This window comes from Crinia signifera, chromosome 4 (genome assembly GCF_055691185.1).
Source record: "Crinia signifera chromosome 4, ASM5569118v1, whole genome shotgun sequence".
NCBI lineage: Eukaryota > Metazoa > Chordata > Amphibia > Anura > Myobatrachidae > Crinia > Crinia signifera.
In genome coordinates, this window is record NC_139220.1 from 313,860,860 (window position 1) to 313,888,690 (window position 27,831).

At 44.4% G+C, this 27,831-nt stretch overlaps 1 protein-coding gene across 2 annotated transcripts in view; it reads right to left on the reverse strand.

Annotated features, from left to right (window-relative positions):
- Positions 1-27,831, reverse strand: part of LOC146075864 (uncharacterized) — a 101,054-nt gene that overhangs the window by 32,225 nt on the left and 40,998 nt on the right. For both annotated transcript variants that reach the window (XM_083185529.1, XM_083185528.1), the window contains exon 3: positions 22,825-23,160. In XM_083185529.1, the coding sequence (XP_083041655.1) occupies positions 22,825-23,160 (336 nt within the window). The remainder of the gene's footprint in view (positions 1-22,824; positions 23,161-27,831) is intronic.

Below are 27,831 nucleotides of genomic sequence, written 5' to 3' on the forward strand. Positions count from 1 at the left end.
ATATATATATATATATATATATAAACAGCAGAAATACTGGCACTCTGATGCAAAAGTAGTAAGGGTACAAGCGCTGGGGTGCCTTCCTAGATTAATCCAACTGGATCAGCATGGAACAGGAAACAGGATGAGGCGTCACTCGACAGACTGAAATGATGAAGTTCTTTATTCCGACATGTTTCGGGGTTGCCCCCCGTCGTCAGGGACAGAACAGCTTGACAAACATGTGCAATACAAAACACCATATATACCCACACATACAAACAGACCCCACCCCCAGCCTGAGCAATTACATACCAATTCCCTGCACCTGCCGGGCAAAAGGGTCCAAGCCAAACAATGCAGCGTGGACAGGAAGGTCCCGCTGCTATAGCTGTTCCTCCAAGCCCGACAGCCGAGCAGAATAGTTCCCCCGCCGCAACCTACGTCAGGATGCCTCTCCAAGTCAGACCGGAAGCTGGCGGGCGGCAAAATACACGTATTGCCAGACTTCTGCCAACCACGGTTATGACATGGGGCCAACCAAGACCAGAAGTTCGGCTAGGAACATAGACCGCACGGACGGCATAGAATGGTTGTCATAACAACCAGATAACACAAAGCATGTAATTAAACAGTGCTAGGTCCAATATGATTACATTAGAGTGCATGGACATAATAAGTCACATATATACATAAGAACCTTCACATAAAGACAAACCTATAGAAAAAAACGTAAAAAAGACATGAAAAAATTGTAGAAAAACCCACCAGGCATTATGTTTGGAAAAATATGGGAGACTACATGTTATATCCCATATCATAAATCACACACACATCGAAACATTAATATTACTGCACTAAGGCATGCATAAACCCAGGAAACAACAAAACCATTAGAAAAAAAGCACAGTATTAGAAGACTAATAGGGAAAACCCAACCTGTCGACAACTTAGTGTCGACAGTGGACAACAGGCCAATAAACCCAATTATAGGTAACACTGGAGCCCCAAGGTCTCGTTGAGGCCATTGGGAGCCAGTGTCCCCAACATGTAAATCCACCTACTCTCCCTTTGAAGAAGAGCCTTATTCCTGTTCCCTCCCCTGAGAGACTTAGGGATATGATCTATAATGAGGGACTGGATTTTATCCACAGGATGTCGATGGCTCATGCAGTGGGTTTGCCATACTCCCAGATGTTGAGGGTTAGAAGAATTTGCAGCAAACCAGAAGTTGCAGCCACCCAGATGGATGCTATGGTCCAAAAATTTGAAAGCCGCGGATACAACTATGAATCCCTCCTACAGGCCAAGAAAAAGGCATTATCTATCCCCAGGGAAGACACGCTGAGAGCGAAGCAGAAGTCCAATCCCATCAGCCGCATGCCCTTTATCAACACGTATTCGGCGGCTAGCTCCGTGTTGGTAAATACTGTGAAAAGCATCTGGCTGCTGGTGTGTCAAGATCCTGAATTACCAGCACTCAAAGAAATGGGGGTGATGCCTTGTTACAAAAGAGGAACCAATTTGCGTGACAAATTAGTTAAAACTGATGTGACCAATCTGGGAGGCACTAAGAAGACCCACTTTCTCACCAAGAAGCCCGGCAATTACAAGTGCACGGGATGTGTGACATGTGGGTACCTTGAACAAGGTGACACCTTCGCCCACCCTTATACTGGCCACAGATACAAGATTAAGAAAGTGTTAACATGCTCCAGTAGATTTGTGGTCTACATGATACGCTGTCCCTGTGGACTTTTATACGTTGGTAAAACCAGCAGAACCTTCAAGGAGCGTATGGCCATGCACCGCTCCGCAATAAAACATGCATTGGACGGTGTTCCATCTGAACAACCGGTGGCCAAACATTTCAGAGACTGTCGACATCCTTTGCCGACTCTTAAGTACAAGATGATCGACCAGGTTCCAGCAAGTGTGAGAGGAGGGGATCGAAACAAGAAGCTTCTACAGCTTGAAGCAAAATGGATCTTTAAGCTCAATGCTGTTGCCCCCGCTGGGCTTAATGAATATTCATCCCTGAATTGCTTCCTGTAAACTGTATCCAGCGTGTCGACACTCAAGTCAACATACCACTAACCGTGTCAGCACCAGATTGATATTCATCTCTATGCTCCCCCTCTCTCCTCCCCTTCTCCCCGTCCGATATTCCTTTTGATATTGATTGGCAGTTGACGCAGTGATATTGTGTACTTGCTATCTAGTTTAACTTACTATGATATATTAATCATGTGTGTCTTGCAATGTATCTTTTGCCCATATGCCTGCTAATGTATACATGCATCGCCTGCTTAAGTGTCTCACATTTTTTCACATATTGTATCTATTATCACAGGTCTCCGGTGGTTACCATAGCAACGGTCCAAGTCGCGCGGCTGTCTGTGCTGAGGACGTCGTCCAGTGACGTCAGATATGTGCGTCGGCGCGGGCTCGGGCGTGGAGACGCCGAGACTTGTCACTGGTGATTTCTTCTATAAAGTAAGTGTCTTTTGTATGTATTTGTGTCTTTGAGAAAGGTAATAAAATTACCGAAACGTCAGACCTAAGCAGTTGTCGGTCTGCAATTATTCGCTGAGAGAAATCCGTTCGAGTGCCGCCCCGTTGTATTATATACTTACCTGGCTATATCTTTAAGGAAGGCACCGCGGTAGCTGCAATATCTTGTTGGGAGTGCCGGATTCCTGCCCTACCTATATATATATATATATATAATCAGCTGTGAAGTGCTGTAGCCACATATATGTTAACTTGCAGATAATAAACAGTAGCCAGCACATCCAATTCTTTTTGCAGAAAGAAAGTCTTCAAATAAAGCAAAAAAATCATACATGTAGAAAAAGACATGGGACAAGTGAAATAGATCCAAATGAAAGACAAATACTTATAGTCACAGTGGTAACACGCCATGGAGGTCCTTGGGTGGATTACTCATGCCCGACGGCCGTTTCGGTGGAGTCTAAACGTCATCAGGAGCATGAGTAAACCAATCTCCAGACCGGATATATATGGTACAATCAATGTAAAATAGCAACATCTGTTCACCTAAATCAATGTGGTGGGACCATGATAGTATGCGCCATGCAACAGCTATACTAAACACCTGAGCGCACAGTGATGACAGCACGCAGGACCCAGCCAATGCCGATCATTGCGTGCATCTACTCGGCGTCAGCATCAGACTCACACTGCTGGCGCCATCACATGTGTCAAGACGCTGGGTAGGGAAACACCCCAGCCGGCGTCCATCACTATAGAAACACCCAACACAATGTGTAGGCTAGAGCACAAATGGTACCTGACATAGGGGGGACCAAAATGAATCAGAAGCCACCAAGTCAGTAACTACTGCCTATCAAGGGCTATACGCAATGGATCTGGACCTGTGATCCAATACCAATGCGGTCCGACTGGCCAGCTCCAATATCTTATAATAAGGCATACTGTATTAGTTCCCACCAACTACTGTATGTTACAGGTATAATGCACATCATAATAAAGATACATCTTCAAATATCATATACACTGTAACCATATATTCCTTTTGTAGGAGTAAAAGTCCTTGACTATAGAAAAATAAGAAAAAATAACAACTCTGAAATGTGAAAAGATAAATTCATAAATAGCAGTGACATGAATGTTCCTCATTCAGTCCATTGGGGGAAATGCAATTTAAACGATGGATCCAGTAATATTCCCTTTGTAATAAAAGGGTACCGCGATCGCCACCTCTCCTCAAAGGGGGGTTGTGATCCACAGGGAGAAATCGGAAGTCCTTCATAGTATGCTTAAGATCAAAAAAACGCTTAGACACAGGGGTATTGGCATCAATTGAAACAAGGGCTTTCTTTAAAGATGATTGGTGCATGGCAATCCTCTCTGCCATGCACCAATGTCCTTATGGTCTTGTCTATATACACCAATTTACATGTGCAGATGATGGGATAAACAACATAACGGCTATCATAGTCCAGGTGGTATTTGATAGGATAAGATATTTGGGTTCTTGGATCTTGAAAAGCCGTGGTGGCAATCAGGAACTTGCAATTGACACACTTAGCACATTTGAAGCTTCCAGGGACGTGCAGTCAGGGGAGGCAGGGGAGGCAGAGCCTCCCCTGTCATAATGATAAAAATAATAAAAAGAAGATATTTATATATCTTCTTTTATTATTTTTCATCATTTCTACCTCTCCCGCTGCCTCCCACCCTCTTACACTGCTGCATGTGAGGGTGGGAGGCAGTGGGAGAGGTGCCTCCCGCTGTTAACATTAAAACTCCGGGCAGCGGGGGGCGGGTAGGGGAGGGCAGGGGGGCAGGGTGCAGCAATGGGCTGTAAAAGCCCATTGAAAATGAATGGGGAAGCGGCAAATGATGCCGCAATGACAGGGGCACCGGTATGAATGCACGCCCCCAGATGTGATTGGGCCAGCGAATCCAGTTTTGGATCCGCTGTCCAATCACACACATACAGGGCTCACCTGGAGAGGATGCAGCAGCGCGGCCAGCGGGGAGTCCGGCGCTGCTGGGAGAAAGCCACCGCCGACGAGAGGACTGACCACCGCCGAGGAGAGGACAGGTGAGTCCGGGTGGGGGAGTAGGCTGCCGCATGTACCCGCCGGGGGGCATGGTCACGCTGCTGCTCTAAAGGAGCTTGAGGCAGGAGTCCTGTCATTGTGTGGCAAGCCAGCGCCACACTTCCGCCATGACCATCACTCCCCTTCTACACAACTGCACGCGGGGGCTAATTGGGACGTGCCCCACTGCCCCGTTCCCCTCTCGGCAGCCAGGTCACGGTGCACAGCCACCCGCCAGAGAGGAGCTCTGCTCAACTGTTGGTCAGTGTGAGAGAAACCCCCCTGAGAGGACATACGCATTTTTAGGAGACACAGTACAGTACATCCCTACAGTGGCCGCTTCAACTGCAATCAAAGTTGCCGGCGGATCTCTGAGTTTTGTTAAGCGCAAGAGACGGCAAGCAGGAGCTGGAGGCAGCTGCGGCTGAGGAGAGAGGAGGAGAAGGCCAGCGGAGGTGACCTCAGTACCGGGCTTAAGGGTCAGGATGGGGTAGATGGAGGGAGAGGAGAGCAGGAGGAAGTGGCGGTGTCCGGTGGAGGAGCTCCCTTCCCAGGCTTAATGGTTGGGACGGAGGGTAAATGCTGCTTCTAGAGAGGAACAATCAGTGTCTCTGCCACTGCATGTCCCCCAGCTCCCGCTCTTCACTGTCTGCCTGTGCAGCCTGAGCTTTTCTCCTCGACAGCCTGTGTAAGCGCTGTGTGGTGCCTTCAATATGCTGGAATCAGGCATCAGCGTCTCTGGCACCATTTTCAGACAGGACTCAGCAACCTGTCTTACACAAGTATGCAGGCACTGCAGTCGGACTCAGCAACCCATTTTGTGTTTCTGCCTCCTCCTGATGTGACAGTGATGACAACCCTCCTGGCTGCTCCCCACCCAGAACCAGGTAAGCATTGGCCCCTTTGTATAACAACATTATGCTGCATTAGGGCACACAGGGTGTGTGGGGTTTGCATTCATGTGTGTGTGCCAGCATGATACTGGGGGTAAGGTTATACTGACAGGCCATTAACATATGTGGGCAATGGTTTGTATGGAGCCTGAGCAGACTGGGGTGTAAAGTCATTTTCTGGAAGGCCACCCATCCCAAAGGTCACACCTCTTACATGAGGCCACACCTCCTTTTTGCCATACACAATTTTAAAGGATGGGGGGGGGGGGGGCTGAATTTTTTTTGGCTGGGGGGAGCCAAATTTCTAGTTACACCACTGGCTGCCGCATATACCCCCTGCTGCCTGTGCCCGCCTGCGGCAGTGCGGGGGGTGGAGGTGGTGGTGGAGAGTAGGCTTGCCGCATATACCCCCTGCTGCCTGTGCCCGCCTGCGGCAGTGCGGGGGGTGGGGGTGGTGGTGGAGAGTAGGCTGCCGCATATACCCCCCTGCTGCCTGTGCCCGCCTGCGGCAGTGCGGGGGGTGGGGGTGGTGGTGGAGAGTAGGCTGCCGCATATACCCCCCTGCTGCCTGTGCCCGCCTGCGGCAGTGCGGGGGGTGGGGGTGGTGGTGGTGGTGGAGAGTAGGCTGCCGCATATACCCCCTGCTGCCTGTGCCCACCTGCGGCAGTGCGGGGGGTGGGGGTGGTGGTGGTGGTGGAGAGTAGGCTGCCGCATATACCCCCTGCTGCCTGTGCCCACCTGCGGCAGTGCGGGGGGTGGGGGTGGTGGTGGTGGTGGAGAGTAGGCTGCCGCATATACCCCGTGCTGCCTGTGCCCGCCTGCGGCAGTGCGGGGGGTGGAGGTGGTGGTGGTGGTGGAGAGTAGGCTTGCCGCATATACCCCCTGCTGCCTGTGCCCGCCTGCGGCAGTGCGGGGGGTGGGGGTGGTGGTGGAGAGTAGGCTGCCGCATATACCCCCCTGCTGCCTGTGCCCGCCTGCGGCAGTGCGGGGGGTGGGGGTGGTGGTGGAGAGTAGGCTGCCGCATATACCCCCCTGCTGCCTGTGCCCGCCTGCGGCAGTGCGGGGGGTGGGGGTGGTGGTGGTGGTGGATAGTGATTCTTAATAAACAAGACTATGTGGCTGAAGTTCATAGACAATTGACTAATGCCACTTTCCCAGTTTAAAGATTTTTGGCTTCAGCAGATTGTACAGAATACAGCATATTATTTAAATGTTACCACCATAGGCATGCGCAGTACATTTCATTAGGGGGTGTCTTACACGCCCATTGGGTGTGTCTAACACCACCAATCAGACGTGTCTACCATCAGCTATTGGCACTCGCTACAATATAAAACTTATCTCAGCCGCACCATAATCTTCTGCCTAGTTCAGTTTTAATCTTCTAATTACTCTGTGTAAAAGTACATGCAAATAAAGTCATAAACATACATGGATGACGCAGGTATGTAGTGATATGACAATGGTGTAATACAATTAGTAAGGCAAAACACACATACTTGATTGATGGACGCTTGTTTTAATGGAATACCAGTTCTAAAAAGCAAAAGTATATAAGGGTGGGCACAGCATTAGGGGGTGCCTGTGCACCCCTAACACTCTATGTGCGCACGCCTATGGTTACCACTGACTTTATCCAAAATTTGCAAAAACAAGAATTTATCCAACCCAAAGCGCTATCCCCTGTTTCAAACTTATAACAATGAGTACATAACTTAATCAATATAAATCCACTGTATTATTAAGCCAATAGTCCAAGATAATCTGTAGAGAGACTCTCCAATCTCAGCCCACGCCGGAATATTATCAGGGTGGGGTGATTAGGAGAAAAAAAGAGGGATACAATTGGTGCAATACTTCCAAAACAATGCAGGATTTTTAATGTCTCACAATGCACTCACAAATTGTATCCCAATAGGCAAATACTACTGGGCATTCCACTTTGTTTTGGCAGGAAAGAGGACATCCAATCTGCAATTAAAAAAACTTCCAAACCAAACTCCCACACAAGGTATTTAATGATGGGGTTGTTGGAGAAGAAAAAAAAACAATTGGTCCAGTAGGTCTTCAATCCAACAAAGAATTTAATTCATTAAAAGCACTCACAAACGTGATAAAATAAAGCATAATACAAGTCCAAAGTGGCAAAGGCTGCTGGGCTCACACAATTTCTCTCACCCACGATATTACAGGGGAGGTCGTCCAAGTGCCGGCTCAATGTACCCGGTTCTCCGTTGAGGATGCAGCAGTCGCGACAACAGCACACTTATCGCGTTTCAGATGTACAATACAATACAATAGTCATGTCCATGTATTATACCTGTTCAAATCAGAGTATCCCCTGTTAAAGTCGAATTGCATACACGCCATTTTAGGATAGTATGGCCGCCATTTTGATTCGCAGAGTTGCGCAAATAAAGTATAATACCCGAGTCTGTGTAGCAAAGTGGACCATAAGCACAGCCATACTAATACACATAACTTCATAATACCAAACTTACACCAAATAAAATATAGTTTATTAAAGGTTTAGTGCACTACACATAGTTTAACCAACAATACACAATTATGTCTGTATAATGTTTAGTATCGTTATGTTCCGTTTCTCATGCGCAGCACTCCGGTCGTAGCGAAAACTTCGCAAATCATAAGGTCCGACAATTACGGACAAAATCCATATTTCATGTACTATTTCTGCTAGAACTATGTAAGACAAAGGAATCAAGTTATAACCGGTTCTTGTTGTTTTTTACGACCCCGACGACGATGCCAACACACAAAGGACACCGAAGTACACTCCCCTGCACCAATCCAAACCAAGTATAATACTTTGCTCCAATCCCTGAGGACTTGACATTTGAACCCTTGACCAATTGAAACGGCCTTTGACCCCCCTTATTGGACCCTATAAATATAGCTATCCCTGAGCTGGCTCGGTCACTTCTGCACTGCATCTATCCCTCCACCATTGACCGGGCTAAAGTTCTATTTGAACATAGCGAGCTCCGACCGGACTGCGCTGCGCATATTTGATGAGACGGTAAACGGTTGCATTCCTTGTGCTTTCTTTTATTGTTTATTGGCTGATTGTATTCTGTACCTGTTTTCTTTCCCTTAGTAGTGTGTGACTTGTATTTAGTATTGTTAAGCAAACTGTATCACGTGTTATACTGTATTTCTTCTTTCTGTAACCTCCTGTTGTCCGCTAGGGACTAATACATTATTAGGAGATTCAGGGGTGAATTTATGAAGCTTGGAGAAGTGTTATCTATCCCCATAAAGAACGTTATGAGCAAGGTGATAATGGTTCAGCCAATCAGCTCTTACCTGTCAATTTACATATTGTAGCTGATTGGCTGAACCATTATCACCTTGCTCATAACGTTCTTTATGGGGATAGATAACACTTCTCCAAACTTCATAAATTCACCCCTCAATCTCCTCAAATCGAGTTATATCCTTCTCTCGACTCTCATTCGATCTGGCGATAAAGGTTTACTACAGACATTGTCCTTTAAAGGTATTCGCAGTTTAGGTACTAAGTACTGCGAAGGGATACTCAATTGCTGGTATTGGTCCAGCGTGTACAATACACGGAAAAGGTCCGCTACGTTGCGCTACGCTTTGTTTGCACGTAGCTAGGTTTGAAAGGGTACGCAAGTTACGGAAAGAGTACATAAACTGCGCATTTTACTTATTGTCCTTCTGGTTATATTTATATCGGTATTGATAATTATATTTATATCGGCATTGATACCCCTGTGTCAGCTGTCCGTTCACTAGCTTCTGGTTAACCCTGATGCTAGAAACCGGAAGTCGAACTCTGTGGGTTCTGCGTCCCAGAAATGATGCAATGCGTTCCAGCGTTCAACAGATAATACTGTTTTGCGTTCCAACTTCCCGGATATATATGTACACAAAAAGAGCAAGTGCAATTGTCTGTGCGCACCTTACGCTAGGGTGGGTATCACCTTGGGGCGTTTCTCAGACACCCAGAAATATGCAATAGAGAAAAAGTATAGGTTCAACCACCACCAGCGTGGGATAAATAGAATGGTACTTCCCTTCTATGGGTATGATCCTTTCTTTGTATACACTTGTATCAGTACATATCCTCTGCTCAGCTTATATTCATTTGTACATGAAAAAAGAGCATATACATAACATAGTGTATACAGTTTAATATAACAGTGGGATATCACATAAAAACATCAAAACATCACAAACATGATTTGCACACAATAAAATATCCAAAGTGGCTGGTGCATTAGTTAAAGAACTTTGAGGTAGTTACCAGATGGCCGGTGAACCATAAATCAATATAGTTCAGAGTGAGCATGCAAACATGATTCCACGATCGCCCGGGCACAATCAGGATCACAAGCTGCTGCAGGATAACAGTCCCCCTAGTCCAGTCCAATGCCTCTGCCCGCCGACGCGTTTCGGACTCGATCTGAGTCCTTTTTCAAGCCTTGAAAAAGGACTCAGATCGAGTCCGAAACGCGTCGGCGGGCAGAGGCATTGGACTGGACTAGGGGGACTGTTATCCTGCAGCAGCTTGTGATCCTGATTGTGCCCGGGCGATCGTGGAATCATGTTTGCATGCTCACTCTGAACTATATTGATTTATGGTTCACCGGCCATCTGGTAACTACCTCAAAGTTCTTTAACTAATGCACCAGCCACTTTGGATATTTTATTGTGTGCAAATCATGTTTGTGATGTTTTGATGTTTTTATGTGATATCCCACTGTTATATTAAACTGTATACACTATGTTATGTATATGCTCTTTTTTCATGTACAAATGAATATAAGCTGAGCAGAGGATATGTACTGATACAAGTGTATACAAAGAAAGGATCATACCCATAGAAGGGAAGTACCATTCTATTTATCCCACGCTGGTGGTGGTTGAACCTATACTTTTTCTCTATTCCCGGATATATACATCGTATGTCTGCTGTTCCATTTGTATACAGAATTGGCGGATTTTAATTCATAAGTTCCGATGTATATTCTGATTTCTTTTAGCAGCTGATAGTTTAAAGTGCATTATAGTACAGGAACAGGTATACTAAAAAACATATAGATATACATAAAAACAACAATGAGTAAAAATACATGAAAAAGATTAACATAGACAGATTTAATAAAGGTAGGTACGGTGAAGAGCATAAGAACCAGTATAAATTATGTTAAAAAGCACTTAAGCTCGAAGTCATTATTTAGACCTTGGGGGATCAGAGACTTTAATTCAAAGATCCATATAATTTCTGTTTGAGAAAATCTTTTGTCTAGATCTCTGCTTCTTATTTTTGGTAAAATCTGCTGAATCCCGTAAAAACCTCACAATTTGACATTCCTTTTTGTCGTGAATTTCTTTAAAATGGGCTGACACTGAATGTGTGTCCACACCTATCCTTATATTGTAAATATGCTCAGCCAACCTCACCTTCATTTCTACTGGTTTTTCCAACATAGCATTCAATGGCATATATAACGTTTCTTGAATTACATGTTATAAATTCATTGATAGGAGAAACCTTGCCATAACACAAAATTGAGTTATTTCACTGGTATTGCTCTTCACCGTCCTGCACATCAAACACATCCCACACCGGTGGAACCCTTTTGTGCGTATACTCTGTCTGATTTCCGTTTCCACACTACTTTGGACTAATTTCTCCCTAAGAGACGGGGCTCTTTTGTATATAAAAATGGGATGAGGAGGTATTGCTGTTGCTAGAATTGGATCTTGTGTTAAAATCTTCCAATTTAGTTTAAAAATATTTTTAATATCTCTAAAACATGAGCTATACCAGGAGATAAATGCCCATTGAAACCTTTCATTGGAAGTTTCTTTCTTCTTTATTTTTAACAGTTCCTCTCTTTTAACAGTATCTATCCTAGTTTTAGCTTTTTCCAAGGTTTCTATTTTGTACCCTTTACTCAGGAGTCTTCCTGATACTTCTTTTATTTGCTCATCGCAAACAGACCCTGAAGTATAATTTCTTTTAATTTGAGTGAACTGGCTAAATGGGATCCCCTCTAGCCAGTTTTGATGGTATAGACTTGTTCTTTCAATTAAACTATTTGAGTCTGTTTCTTTCCTATAGGTCTTAGTTTCCAATTTACCATCATTGGTATAAATCAACAAATCTAAAAAAGAGACCTTTTCTTTACTAAGGGAAAATGTCAACTTAATCGACATGTCATTTACATTCAATTTAGTACAAAAAGTGTTGAGTGCATCTTCATCCTTATCCCAATGAAATAAAATATTGTCTATAAAACATTGCCATGATACCAGGCCCACCCCAGCTCGCCCCCTGCTATATCTGAAGTTCCTCCCAATATGCCATAAATAGGTTGGCGTAGCTAGGGGTGAACCTGGTACCCATAGCAGTCCCCACAACTTGAAGATAAAAGGTACCGTAAAATATAAAATAATTATTAGTTAAAATCAGTTTAATACCTTCTAATATAAAATTCGGTACTTGTGTATTATCACGGCTCCCACAATTTCCATCTTATGGCATCTTATACAATTTAAAATTGTATACCATTGTATATGGCATACAATGGCATACGATGAGATGAGATGAGATTTTAAATTGTATAAGCACACTAATGGGTGCTTTCAATGTTAATTGCCCCCCCTATAAGATTATTAATTGTATAAGCACCCTAATGGGTGTTTACAATTTTAAATGCACCCCCACGCCACCACCACTATCAACGCCAACCTGAAGCGTGGTGAGCGCAGCGTGCCCCGCGAGGGGCCCCATTTTACTTTACATGTATTACGCGTCCCCTTGCTGCGCTCGCCACGCTTCGGGCTCGGTGGCTCGCTGCGCTCGCCACACTATAAAAAATCAACTCCACGCCGACATGGATAGTGGGGGTATGAAAAGGTCGGAGGACGTGTACCGCTGCCCCTCGCGGGCTCGCTGCGCTCGCCACGCTTCGGGCTGGCGTTGATAGTGGGGGTGGCGTGGGGGTGCATTTAACATTGTAAGCACCCATTAGGGTGCTTATACAATTAAAAATCTGGTACTTGTGTATTTTGGCGGCGCCCATCGCATCGCATACCATAACGCATACGATGGCATGCGATGCGACGTGATATCGTACGATAGTGCACGATGGTATACAATTTTGAAATTGTATGCCATTGTACATGGCATACAATGCCATACGATGCGATGCGATTAAACATTGTATAAGCACCCTAATGGGTGCTTATACAATGTAAAGCACCCTAATGGGTGCTTACAATGTTAAATGCACCCCCACGCCACCCCCACACTATAAATGTGAACCCAAAACGCGGCGAGCGCAGCGGTACGCGTCCTACGACCTTTTCATACCCCCACTATCCACGTCGGCGTGGAGTTGAGAATAGAATAGTGTGGCGAGCCACCGAGCCCGAAGCGTGGCGAGCGCAGCGAGCCCCGCGAGGGGACGCGGATACCTGTGAAGCCCGCGAAGGGACGCGTTTACCTGTGAAGGTATCCGCGTCCCCTCGCGGGGCGCGCTGCACTCGCCACGCTTCGGGCTCGGTGGCTCGCTGCGCTCGCCACACTATTCGATTCTCAACTCCACGCCGACGTGGATAGTGGGGGTATGAAAAGGTCGTAGGAAGCGTAACACCGCCCCTCGTGGGCTCGCTGCGCTCGCCATGCTTCGGGTTCACGTTTATAGTGGGGGGGTGGCGTGGGGGTGCATTTAACATTGTAAGCACCCATTACGGTGCTCAAAAGCACCCTTTAGGGTGCTTATACGATTTTTCATCGTATAGGGGGTAAAAATTGCGTCGCATCGCATGCCATCGGGTACATGGCATGCGATGCGATGCGTTCATCGTACGACGGACATCGGGGGCGCCGCCAAAATACACAAGTACCAAAAAATCTTATAGGGGGGCCAATTGACCTTGAAAGCACCCATTACTGTGCTTATACAATTTAAAATCTCATCTCATCTCATCGTATGCCATAAACAATGGAATACAATTTTAAATTGTATAAGATTGGGTCCCATCACAGCACATCTAATCTCATTGCATACCATCTTAAGCCTTATGGTATGCAATGAGATGGGATGAGATGGGAGCCGTGATAATACACAAGTACCTAAAATTCTGAACAGATGGTTGTAGGTCACTCCGTTCTAAAAATATATGCCACAGCTCTAGTATCATGGTCGATATCTATTATTATGTACAGTGTACTAACATCAGCGGTACAGATAGACATGCCATCTTCCCATTTTTCTCAAGACATCCCCTGTGTCTTTTAGGAAGACCTTTGTCTTTTGTACCAGAGGCTGAAGATAAAAATCTGTTAAAGCAAACAAATTAGAGGTCAGGCTGTTACAGCCTGACACTATTGGTCTCCCCAGGGATTTTAGAGGGTCTTTATGAACCTTCGACAAAATATACAGTGTAGGCATCGAAGGATTTTTGATACTTAAATATTCATGTTCTTTTTTAGTGATCACTCCCTCCTTAAGAGCTTTATCAAAAAATTCATTTAGATCCTTTTCTCTCTTATAACCTGTCTCTTGGGGAGAAATTAGTCCACAGTAGTGTGGAAATGGAAATCAGACAAAGTATATGCACAAAAGGGTTCCACCGGTGTGGGATGTGTTCGATGTGCAGGACGGTGAAAAGCAATACCAGTAAAATAACTCAATGTTGTGTTAATGGCAAGGTTTATTCTATCAACGAATTTATAACATGTAATTCAATAAATGTTATATAAGCCACCAAATGCTCATGCCACCTCACCTATGTTGTAAAAACCAGTAGAAATGAAGGTGAGGTTGGCTGAGCATATTTACAATATAAGGAAAGGTGTGGACACACATTCAGTGTCAGCCCATTTTAAAGAAATTCACGACAAAAAGGAATGTCAAATTGTGAGGTTTTTACGGGATTCAGCAGATTCTACCTAAAATAAGAAGCAGAGATCTAGACAAAAGATTTTCTCAAACAGAAATTATATGGATCTTTGAATTAAAGTCTCTGATCCCCCAAGGTCTAAATAATGACTTCAAACTTAAGTGCTTTTTAACATAATTTATACTGGTTCTTATGCTCTTCACCGTACCTATCTTTATTTATTCTGTCTATGTTAATCTTATTCATGTATTTTTACTCATTGTTGTTTTTATGTATATTTATATGTTTTTTAGTATACCTGTTCCTGTACTATAATGCACTTTAAACTAACAGCTGCTAAAAGAAATCAGAATATACATCGGAACTTATGAATTAAAATCCGCCTATTCTGTAGACAAATGGAACAGCAGACATACGATGTATATATCCGGGAAGTTGGAACGCAAAACAGTATTATCTGTTGAACGCTGGAACGCATTGCATCATTTCTGGGACTCAGGAACCACGGAGTTCGACTTCCGGTTTCTGGCATCAGGGTTTGATGGAAGCTAGTGCATGGACAGCTGACACAGGGGGTACTCTGATTTGAACAGGTATAAATACATGGACATGACTATTGTACAGCATACTTCTGATGAAGGACACTTTGTGGTCCGAAACGCATTAAGTGTGCTGTGGATGTTACTGCTGCCTCCTCAACAGAGAATCAGGTACCTTGAGCCGGCACTTGGATGCCATGGACCTCCCCTGTAACATTGTGGGTGAGTGAAATCCGTTTATGTGGGCCCAGCAGCCTTTGCCACATTAGACTTGTATTACGCTATATTTTATCACGTTTGTGAGTGCTTTTAATTAATTAAATTCTTTGTTGGATTGAAGACCTACTGCACCAATTGTTTTTGTTTCTTCTCCAACCAACCCCATCATTAAATACCTTGTGTAAAACCAACCCAAAAGAAGTTTTTTAAATACATAAATAGTAAACGTTTAATTAAGGAAAACATAGGCCCACTAACTGATACTAGTGGAAAAAGTGTTACTGAGGACAAGGGAAAAGCAAAACTGTTAAATGAGTTCTTCTCATTAGTATTTACTAAGGAAGAGCAGACTGTGGAACGAACATTTACCACAAACGGGACAAATAAGCCAGATCTCATTGTGGATTTCACGCCGAAAGAAATAATACTGAGGCTAAGCAAACTCAAAACAAATAAATCACCAGGGCCAGATGGGATTCATCCGAGGGTATTAATGGAATTAAGGGATGAACTAGCTACCCCCCTACATTATATCTTTAGCAAGTCACTATCGTCAGGTATAGTACCAAAAGATTGGAGAATAGCAGAGGTAGTGCCAATATTCAAAAAAGGAAAAAAGGAAGATCCCGCTAATTACAGACCCGTTAGTTTAACATCAATTGTGGGTAAACTATTTGAAGGATTTTTAAGGGATGGTATCCAGAAATATTTAGATCATCACAGTCTACTCAGTGCTAACCAACATGGGTTCGTGAAAAATCGTTCATGCCAAACTAATCTACTAGGGTTCTATGAAGAGGTTAGCAAAAACCTCGATAATGGAAATGCTGTAGATGTGATTTTCCTAGATTTCGCTAAAGCATTTGATACTGTCCCACACAAGAGATTGATTAATAAAATGGAGAACCTAGGATTGGGTGAAAATATCTGCAGATGGGTAGGGAATTGGCTATGTAATAGAGAACAAAGAGTGGTTGTGAATGGTGCCGTATCAGATATGATACCGGTACTAAGTGGAGTGCCAAGGGTTCGGTTTTGGGGCCCATTTTGTTTAACATTTTTATTAACGATATTGGGATAGGGTTACTCAGCAATGTATCCATCTTTGCGGACGATACAAAACTTAGCAAAGTCATCAAATCATCAGAAGATGTCACCTTGCTTCAAAATGATCTTGCAATTCTAGATGAGTGGGCAAAAAAATGGAAGATGAGGTTCAATGCAGATAAATGTAAGGTTATGCACCTTGGGAGACACAACCAGTGTGCAAGTTACAACCTTAGCGGAGAGGAACTGGGTAATTCCATACTTGAAAAGGATCTAGGAGTCCAAATAGACAGCAAACTAGGATGTAGTGCCCATTGTAATGTAGCTACAAAAAAGGCCAACAAAATTCTGGCATGTATTAAGAGGGGAATGGAAACTAGGGACTCAAGGGTAATTATGCCACTATATAAAGCATTGGTGAGACCTCACCTAGAGTACGGAGTACAGTTCTGGGCCCCACACTATAAAAAGGACATCATAGAATTAGAAAAAGTCCAAAGGCGAGCAACAAAGCTTATTAGGGGAATGGAGAATTTAAGCTACGGGGAGAGATTAAGCAATTTGGGACTATTTACATTAGAAAAGAGACGTTTAAGGGGGGACATGCTCAACATGTACAAGTATATCAAGGGCCAATATAAGGAACTGTCACGCACCCTCTTTTCTACTAGAAAGGAATCTAGGACGCGAGGGCATGAGTATAGATTAGAAGAAAAAAGATTTCATTCAGCTAGTAGAAAGAATTTCTTTACGGTCAGAACAGTCAAACTCTGGAACTCTCTTCCCAGAGAGGTGGTAACGGCTGGCTCATTAAATGCGTTCAAGGCAAAGTTGGACAAACATTTACTGGAGAAAAACATCCATGGGTACAAATAAGAAATATAATTTGTCTGTAAAATACCAGAACCTACCAAATCAGCAATGGATATCTATACCAGGTTGAACTAGATGGACGCAAGTCTTTTTTCAGCCTTACCTACTATGTGTGGAAGTTTGGTTTTGAGTTTTTTAAATGCAGATTGGGTGTCCTCTTTCCTGCCAAAACAAAGTGGAATGCCCAGCAGTATTTGGGATACGATCACGCCATATTATCTTCGCCTATTCGTGAGTGCATTGCGAGACAATAAAAATCCTGCATTGTTTTGGAAGTATTGCACCAATTGTATCCCTCTTTTTTTCTCCTAATCACCCCACGCTGATAATATTTTGGCGTGGGCTGAGATTGGAGAGTCTCTCTACAGATAATTTTGGACTATTGGCTTATTGATACAGTGGATTTATATTGATTAAGTTATGTACTCATTTTTTTAAGTGTGAAACAGGAGATAGCACTTTGGGTTTAAGAAATCCTTGTTTTTGCATGTATTCTTTCTGGTGGTGGTTGACAGCCTCACTTTTTATACAACCTGAGCTGCATATTCTTTCATTTAGCACTTTAATTCTGAAATATTGAGTTTGGAGTATTTATCCAAAAATTAAAAGGATTAGACTCTTTACCTGCCAATGCGTTAATAGTAATACTAGATGTGTCTAGTTTGTACACTAACATTGTACATAAAGAGGGGTTGGATGCCGTCAGGAGCTTGGTGTCCTCCAGTCCACACTATACGGGTCCGAATTTCAATTTTCTTTTGTTACTGATGGAGATTGTTTTAACTAAGAATTATTTTCTTTTTAAGAATTATTTTTATTTACAACTTCAAGGCACAGCAATGGGGTCTAATATGGCCCCAGCATATTCTAATTTATTTATGCACATGTACAAAAATCTGTATATTATGTCAAATTCAGCATTCTCTTCATCCAGTGGAGCACCAGAGGGTTGGAGGAGAAAGAGAAATACCCAAGAGGTTTGTGGTAGGTGCTGGTTGCCATCTTCAGCAACTGGGCGGCCTTCTATCTGGATTGGGAGGTAACCCAGACCACCACTTACCTTGGGATTTCCTTCCCACTTTTTTAATCAATTTTATTTGGCTTTTACTTCATTTTATTGTGGAAATAAAATAATTTTTGGATTACTACAAAAATTCCTTGGAGTCAGCTGTCCACCTGTGTCCTAAAAAGGAGGAAAATTGGAGGCAAAAGAAACCTTTCCGTGAATATAGGGCACCTAATCTTGGTGAGTTCATATTTCATGGGGTCCTGGTGATCTAGCTGGTCTGACATCGATACTTGTGTATGCAGAGGTCATGGGGACTTAAAGAAACCATTACGGGCACATAGGGAAATTTACCCAGGTCAGTTTTGGTTGTCTTTAAGAAAGACTGGACGGAAAGAGTGAGATTTGATTCTACCGTTATTGGTGACAATAATTCATATATCAAAAAAGAGGAGACTGCAGCGCCATTTGGAACACCAATTTTTTGTATTGCATGTGTTGTTAAGATCTGGGAATCTTAAGGCGTTTCAAAGGCTGCAGCGGTCTGGGCGCTGTCATTATTTTCTTTCTTCGTTTCGAGGGTTGACACACCAGCAGGGGTAAAACAAATGATTAATGATCTAGGTAGATTAGAGGATTGGTCAAGAGCATGGCAAGTACAGTTTACTGCCAAAAAATGCAAACTCATGGACTTGTGTCTCAAATATTCAAAGACTAAATATAGTATAAATGGCACTATAATGGAAACTACTGAGGAAGAGATGGATCTAGGTGTCACTATTTCAGGGGACTTAAAGGCAGGTAGGCAATGTAACAAAGCAATGAAGAAGGCAAGTCAGATGCTTGGTTGCATAGGGAGAGGTATCAGCAGTAGAAAGAAAGTAATAATGCCACTGTATAGGTCATTGGTACGACCTCATCTGGAATACTGTGTCCAGTTCTGGAGGCCATATCTCCAGAAGGATATAAATAAATTAGAGACTGTACAAAGAAGGGCAACTAAAATGGTGCATTGTCTACATCACTAAACGTACAGGACCCTACGACTTTTTGCACAAAATCGCACATGTCCTCTAAATCGCACATTTTCATGACTAAAAATCACACATTTTCATGACTAAAAATTTGCATCTCATTAAATATGTGAATTCAGGCAAATAATGCATATTTAAAAAATGCGAAATGGTATTATTTTGGAATGTCCCAAAAAATTGCATCCCATTAAGGGGAAAATTTACCAATTTGGCATGAAATCTGGTAGATTCTAAAAGTAACTAAATCTAATCCTTATTTCTGAAGAGTCCACCCTCCACAGATAGGGCCTGATTCAGACCTGTTTGCTAGACTGAACATGTTCGCAGCCTAGCGAACAGGTGAACACCAACTGCCACCCTCCAAACGACAACCGACCAAATCCCCTATAACATGTGACGTCAGCCAACAATAACAAAAATATGTAACACAATGGGTGATATTTAGGGGGAAATTTACTAAGAATACGAATACGATTTTTCGTATTTGTATTCTTAATACGAATGACTATGAATTTGTATAGGCAGTTTGCGCGGATCAGTCAGATCCATGCATTTTCTAATACTGTGGAATTATGAGTTCCAGCAAGCCTCCCCTGCATGCTGGGACTTGGAGAACCACAAGTCCCAGCATGCAGGGCATTAAAGGGCCCGCTGGCATTTGAAGTTCCACAATAATAGAAATAGTAAAATAAACACACACTGACACACGTGAAAAATAAAGCTTTATTACATCCAAAGCCCACACATACTGATAAATATCTTGAGCCTGTAGGAAGGTCCCCGGGTCCGGTGTCCTGGGGCTCCGGGTCCGTGGTCCTGGTCCGGGCTCCGGTGTCCTGGTACGAGGGTCCGGTATCTGACGAAATCCATAGGGGTACCTGTGGAAGCAAATTATACTTACAAATGTCCGGCGAAGACAGGGGTCTTGGCAAAAAAGCAAACCGACTACGTAAGCTGGACTGAGCTCCGCCCCCCGATTAGCGATATTGGCCGGCTTTAGCTGCTAGGGCTCGTTCCTAAAACAAGGGGGACCCCTAGTCATTTTGTCCCCCTTATTTTGGGAACCAGGCCCGGCCCTGGGCCTGGTTTTAAAAAATACATCTCAATGGCTTCCTGATTTTTTAAAACCAGCCCCAGCTCTTTCAGCCTGGTGCTGGTTATGCCCGTTATATATATTTTTTTCTGCAGCCTGCACGGATCTAACTGATCCGTGCAGGCTGAAGCCAAATACGCCTGGAAAATGAAGTGTATTTTCCAGGCATATTTGACCGGCAATTAGCGGGCGTATCCCGCTAATTGCCGATAATTACCGCCGTATTGAAAATACGGCCGGTTAGTAAATTAGGAATCACCATTCTTTTGAATGGTGATTCCTATTCGTATTCTGTCGATGTCGTATACATTGGTATTTGTAAATGCAAATATGAATGTTCCAAAAATACGAAAACGAATATGCGTATTTTTGGCATAGTAATGCCAAAAATATGAAAACGCCTAAAAAATTCAAATTTTCAATTCAAATTTTTTTTATACGATTTCACCTTGGTAAATTTTCCCCTTAATGGAATGCAATTTTTTGGGACATCGTATAAAAAAATCGTACCACGTACCACGGACCCGGAGCCCCAGGACACCGGACCCGGGGACCTTCCTACAGGCTCAAGATATTTATCAGTATGTGTGGGCTTTGGATGTTATAAAGCTTTATTTTTCACGTGTGTCAGTGTGTGTTTATTTTACTATTTCTATTATTGTGGAACTTCAAGTGCCAGCGGGCCCTTTAACCCCTTCCCGACATTGCCTTTTATGCTAATTTTTTTTTTTTTCCTCCTTGCGTTCAAATAAGCGTAACTTTTTTAATTTTCCGGCTATATAGACACATGAGGGCTTTTTTTTTGCGGGACAAGTTGTACTTTGTAATGGTACCATTTACTATACCGTATAATATTCTGGGGAATCAGGAAATAATTCAATGTGGGGTAAAAAAAAAAAAAAACGCCATTCCACAATTTTGCGCTGGTTACGGTTTTTTTGGAGTTCATAGTTCGTTTAAAATGATGGGTTATCTTTATTCTATGGGTCGTTACGATTCTGGTGATACCAAACTTATATAGTTTTCGTTATGTTTTACCACTAAAAAAAAAATTCGCAACTTTTACGGTTTTTCTAATTTGCGTTGCGTTGCCATGTTCTGCGGCTTATAACTTTTTTATTTTTCCACCTACGGACCTGGGTGAGGGCTCATTTTTTGCGGGCTGAAGTGTACTTTTTAATTAATTTAATTATGGGATATGGGCGACTTTCTGATCTCTTTTAGTTATTTTTTTTTGGGTACGCGATGCGACCAAAAAACGTAGTTTTGGCGTTTGGAATTATTTTCCGTTTACGCCTTTAACCGTGCGGGATAACTAATGTTATATTTTAATAGATCGGACTTTTAGGAACGCGGCGATACCAAATATGTTTATTTTTTTTATTTTTTATTTATTTTTATTTGTGAAATGGGGAAAGGGGGGTGATTTGAACTTTTAATATTTTTTTATTTTTTTTTATTTTTAAACTTTATTTTTTTTTTTTTTTACTTTTACTACAAGGCCCCCTAGTGTACTTGACCACTAGGGGGCGCGATCGCCTGTACTAGGTTCAGCCATAGAGCTCTATGGCTGAACGTAGTGATTTTATGCACTTCCTATTACATCCTGCCTGAGGCAGGATGTAATAGGTATGCATACACGGCCAGCACAGGGGTCTACATTAGACCCCTGGCTACCATGGCAACCGATCGGCACCCTCCGATCTCGCTGCGGGGGGCCCCGATCGGCGCCGGAGGGGGGCGCCCCCCCTCCGATCAGCTATTTAAGCACTGCGGTCGCTTTGCCCGCGGTGCTTAAAGGGTTAAACGGCCACGATCGGCGAACTCGCCGCTCGTGGCCGTGAGAGCAGGGACCTGGCTGTAATATACAGCCATTACCTGCTCTCTTTCAAGCCAGCTCACTCCGTGAGCTGGCTTGATTCCCCCTCAACCGACATATGACGTAAATGTACGTCATATGTCGGGAAGGGGTTAATGCCCTGCATGCTGGGACTTGTGGTTCTCCAAGTCCCAGCATGCAGGGGAGGCTTGCTGGAACTCATAATTCCACAGTATTAGAAAATGCATGGATCTGACTGATCCGCGCAGACTGCCTATACAAATTCATAGTCATTCGTATTAATAATACGAATACGAAAAATCGTATTCGTATACTTAGTAAATTTCCCCGTAAATATCACCCATTGTGTTACATATTTTTGTTATTGTTGGCTGACGTCACATGTTATAGAGGGGATTTGGTCGGTTGTCGTTTGGAGGGTGGCAGTTGGTGTTCACCTGTTCGCTAGGCTGCGAACATGTTCAGTCTAGCAAACAGGTCTGAATCAGGCCCTATCTGTGGAGGGTGGACTCTTCAGAAATAAGGATTAGATTTAGTTACTTTTAGAATCTACCAGATTTCATGCCAAATTGGTAACATTTACTAAAGTTTGTTTTTGTTGTTTACACATTGATCACTGGCAGATTCTAAAATAAAAATAAAAATGTGAGGTCCCCCACTAACTACAGACAAATCAAAGACAGTGGCTATGCATTTCCATTCTAATAATAATAATAATAATAATAATAATAATAATAATAATAATAATAATAAATGACTAGTAACCAGTAAGCAGACTCGGGATAGGCTGTATTCTTACCTGCAATGACCAGCGCTGTGGCGGATCTGCTGGATAATGTTTCATTGTTGATGGTCACACGGCAGCAGTAATGGGTGTATTCATTTGTTTCTACATTCTTTATTTGCAGGGAGACATCTGTGGGGAATCTGGCGGCTGAGAACCGTTTATGTCTGAGTGCTTTGCCCGAGGTGTATATTTCATGCTCAGAGGTAAATGAACACTTTTCGCTGTATGCTATATACCAGGTCACCTGTTGTACTGCCCCCGTGACCTCCTGCGGGTAATAGCAGGGGATGGTGACAGTCTCTCCTGGGACAGCTATCAGTACATCCAGCTGAGACACCGACTTGTCACCTACAGAGAGTAAACAGGAAAATAATATTACAAAAACTTTGCAGATCCCAATGAATTTCAAATATTTGCCGAATGATCTGTACATAATTTGCTGCTGTCCAAAAAATTCACAAGTTAGCCGTGATTTGCTCACAAATTAAACAATTATATAAATAAACAAAACTAACTAAAGTGAGGTGCTCGGTTCAATAAAAATAAATTTCCAGCTGCAGTTTATAAAGGGCTGCTTAAGCCTTTGTATTACGTGGAAACAAAAGAAAAGAAAAAGAAAATGGTGCTAGACAGATTTAGACATTAATTATATTAATTTATTTAAATACTTGCTGACCCGCCCAGCGTTGCCCGGGACAGCCTTGGTTTTTTTTTTTAATTTCCAAAATTGCTGTAAAATGTTGTCTTATGCTGCATGGTACTCTTTACTTAGAAGGGCGCCCACGATTTTGATCGTGGGCATCGTTAGTAAAAAATCTCGGGCATCTCGGGCATTGAATGCACTAAAAAATCGGGTGCGATCAACCGACGAGATGCCCGAGATTTCCCATAGGGAACAATGTTAAATGTCTCAATTGACCCAATTTTCCTGTTCAATGCCTCAATTGACCCGATTTTTCCATAGGAAACAATGTTAAATGGGCCACAGAGGCCAAATAGGCACCCTGAAGTGTATAATGGCCACCCGTATTGTTAACGCCACCCCACGATCAACGTCAACCCGATGCGTGGCGAGCGCAGCGAGCCCGCTAGGGGCGGCGGTACGCGTCCTACGACCTTTTCATACCCCCACTATCCACGTCGGCGTGGAGTTGAGAATAGAAAGTGTGGCGAGCGCAGCGAGCCACCGAGCCCGAAGCGTGGCGAGCGCAGCGAGCCCCGCGAGGGTACGCGGACAGCTGTGAAGCCCGCGAGGGGACGCGGATACCTGTGAAGGTATCCGCGTCCCCTCGCGGGGCTCGCTGCGCTCGCCACGCTTCGGGCTCGCTGCGCTCGCCACACTTTCTATTCTCAACTCCACGCCGACGTGGATAGTGGGGGTATGAAAAGGTCGTAGGACGCGTACCGCCGCCCCTCGCGGGCTCGCTGCGCTCGCCACGCTTCGGGTTGACGTTGATCGTGGGGTGCCTATTTGGCCTCTGTGGCCCATTTAACATTGTTTCCTTTGGAAAAATTGGGTCAATTGAGGCATTGAACAGGAAAATCGGGTCAATTGAGACATTTAACATTGTTCCCTATGGGAAATCTCGGGCATCTCGTCTGTCGCATCGCACCTGATTTTTTAGTGCATTCAATGCCCGAGATGGCCGAGATGGGCGCCCTTCTAAGTAAAGAGTACCTGCTGCATTTATGGCTCAAGATTGTAATTTATTAAAACCTCCACCATAATGTTAGAATGTGTTTGCATTGATACTCAATGATGGCAATGAAATCAGGTGTGGTGTTGTTGTTTGAAACGCACCACTCCTGACTTGATAGCTTGTGTGTGTTGATGAATTCCACATCCACTCCTGAGATTTAGCACCTATGATGCATTTATTTTTGTGTGTTTGTGTGCGTTGTACTGTTTTTGTGTGTGTTGTAGTGTATGTGGGTGTGTGTACTGTGGTGTGGTGTGTTGTGTTGTATCTGTCCAATGTGTAAGTGTGTGAGGTGCGCTACGTATAAATATGTGTGTGCAATGGTCAAAGTGGAAATTTTGAAGTGGGGGTATGGGAAATTAAAGGCTGAAGTTATGTGCATACTCCAGAAAAAGAGGATGCCGCCACTCAAAAGGGGGCATGTCCTTGAGTGTAGTGTACCATGCTGTATGCCCCTTATATACATTATGCAAACAGTAGAAGACCCCCTTACACTTGCCTCTTAATTATTATGCCATGCGGAAAGAGCCAAAATTCCCCTTATGCGACATAGAATGAGCAAAAAAATTCACATTATACCACCCGGAAAGAGCCAAAATTCCCATTATGCTACTTAAATTGAGCCAAAATTCACATTATGCAACATGGATTGAGGCAAAATTCACATCATGACACCTGGAATAAGCCCAAATTCACATTATGCCTCCCGGATTGAGCCAAAATTCACATTATGCCACACAGAAAATGCCTAAATTCACTTTATGCCACACGGATTGAGCAAAAATTCACATTATGACACCCGGATTGAGACAAAATTAACATTATGCCACCTGGATTGAGCCAAAATTCACATTATGCCACATGGCGGGGTGACACATGGACAGAGACGGTAGGGTGATACAGGGACAGAGAAGGCGGGTTGACACATGGACAGAGACGGTAGGGTGGAACAGAGGCAGAGATGGCGGGGTAATGCAGGGACAGAGATGGCGGGGTGATGCAGGGACAGAGATGGCTGGGTGTTGCAGGGACAAAGATGGCGGGGTGACGCAGGGACAGAGATGGCAGGGTGACGCAGGGACAGAGATGGCAGGGTGATGCAGGGACATAGATGGTGGGGTGACGCAGGGACAGAGATGGTGGGGTGACGCAGTGACATGCACCTCTGTCACACTACGTGTCACATTCATCCCACCTGCTACCTGCCACATTCATCTGACCTGGCTCCGGTTTACATCAATGGGGGAAGCCCAACCTCCAGACCACAGCCTCTGCTGCTGTCTGCTGTACTCTGCAGACAGCAATGAAGTCAGGGAGGAGGTGAATGGATGTCTGTGTGCGGCATCCATTCACCTCGTAGACGGGGGCTGGGGGCAGCCCAGCAGTTTAATTTGGTGCTAGGCTTGCCCCCAGGGTGATGATTGGCGGTCCTTGCAGGGGTGATCGTGGTCCCAGCGCTTGGAGATGATGTCATCTTCAAGCGCCACCTCCATCTACACTGCAGGTAGGCACCACAGTGTAAACGGTGCAAATCCCGGATCCGACTTGGCTTGGATCTGTGTTCCAAATGCCATGTCGGATCCATTTTTTTTGGTGTAAAAGGGCTATAAGTGTTAGGTTTCGGGTGTGCACCCGTAGCCGGGACTGCTGTTTAGGACAGCCACGGCGCAGTCCTACGCTACCTCTGTTGACCCCCAGAGTTGGGTGACCGGTTCCTGTGAGAACTAGGCTTCGCCTGTAGCCGCCACGTTTGGGAGGGTGAGTTAAGCCCGCCCTAGCTCCGGTGCAGCCAGGAGTTAGGTAAGAACAAAGAACCGGGGACCCCCTCAGGGTACAGTCAAAAGGATAATCTAGCTGAGGGACCCTAACTGAAATTAAGGAAAACGGAAAATTGCCGAAGCTAACTAACGCGGCTAAAGGCGCCAGCGACCTAGTCTCCACCAACTGCGACCGCATCGCATACACAATATAAATACACCACACCAAAAGCACACGACGAAACGATACGCACAAACACAGAACAAAGAAGATAACCACAACTGGCAAAACCCAGACAGGGGAAACTGAAGATCCAGCTACTGCTGGAAATGCCCTCAAGGAATCAAACGGAGGGTTAATAAACCAAACAATACCCAGGCGGGCAACTTGCAAAAGGGAAAAGACCCAGACCCCCAAAAGGGGAACTTACAGTACCAGGAACAGACTGACAGGATCAGGATGGCTCCAAGCAGCAACAGACAGGCACGAGAACAGGAGAAGAGGGATCAGGCAGGTGACAGCATCAGAGCGGAAGCTATCACCGGCGGGGTCTGGCTGAACTGACTCCCCTTAAAAAGGGAGTGTAATCAATGGGCAGTAGCCTAATTAATCCCTGCTGGGATAACGCATGCTGGACAGCATCCTGCACGCTGCCCAGCAACGCCAGAGCAGGGAGAGGTGTTTCCGGCGCCTGTCGTAGGCATCCTCCGTTGCCAAGCAACCCCGACGGCTTCCGCCGGGGGTTGCGTCCTGATGTGGAGACGGCTAGCGTCCCTGGTTGCCGAGCAACCAGACGCTACGCTGTTGGGCGGCCGGGCGGCCGGGCACCCTTTTCCTGCCAGAGTGTGCCCCCGGCGCCTGACAGTACCCCCCCCTCGAGGAGGGGTGCACCACCCCTTACCCTCAGGTTTATCAGGGAAGTTCCAAAAGAATTCCATCTTCAGCCTTGGGGCATGTAAGTTTTTCTCAGAGACCCAGGATCTCTCTTCTGGCCCATATCCTTTCCAATGAACCAGAAACCGAAGAGACCCCTGCGAGAATTTGGAATCCAGGATTTTTTCGACCAGATATTCTGGTTGCCCGTGTACCTTCACTGGAGCTTTTCCTTGGGACACCTTCCGCGTAAATTTATTTGAAACTTTTACAGGCTTCAAAAGAGAGGAGTGGAAGGTATTAGCGATCCTGAGGGATCTAGGAATTTGCAAACGAAAAGCCACAGGGTTCACTTTCTTGATCACGAGAAATGGACCTATGAATTTAGGTCCAAATTTGGCTGAAGTTTGGCGAATTTTAATATTACGGGTTGATAACCAAACCCTGTCCCCATCTTGAATTTACAAGGTTGTCTAGAGCGGTCGGCAAAGACCTTTTTCTGAAACACGGTTCTTTTCAAAGCCAAATGTACCTCCTTCCAGATTAATATCAATCGGGAAGTGGACGAAGATAAAGATACTGGCCCTTCTGGCCCCAGAGCGTTGGCTTTGGGATGAAACCCATAAACTGCAAAGAATGGGGACATCTTGGTGGAAGTATGATATGCATTATTGTATGCAAACTCAGC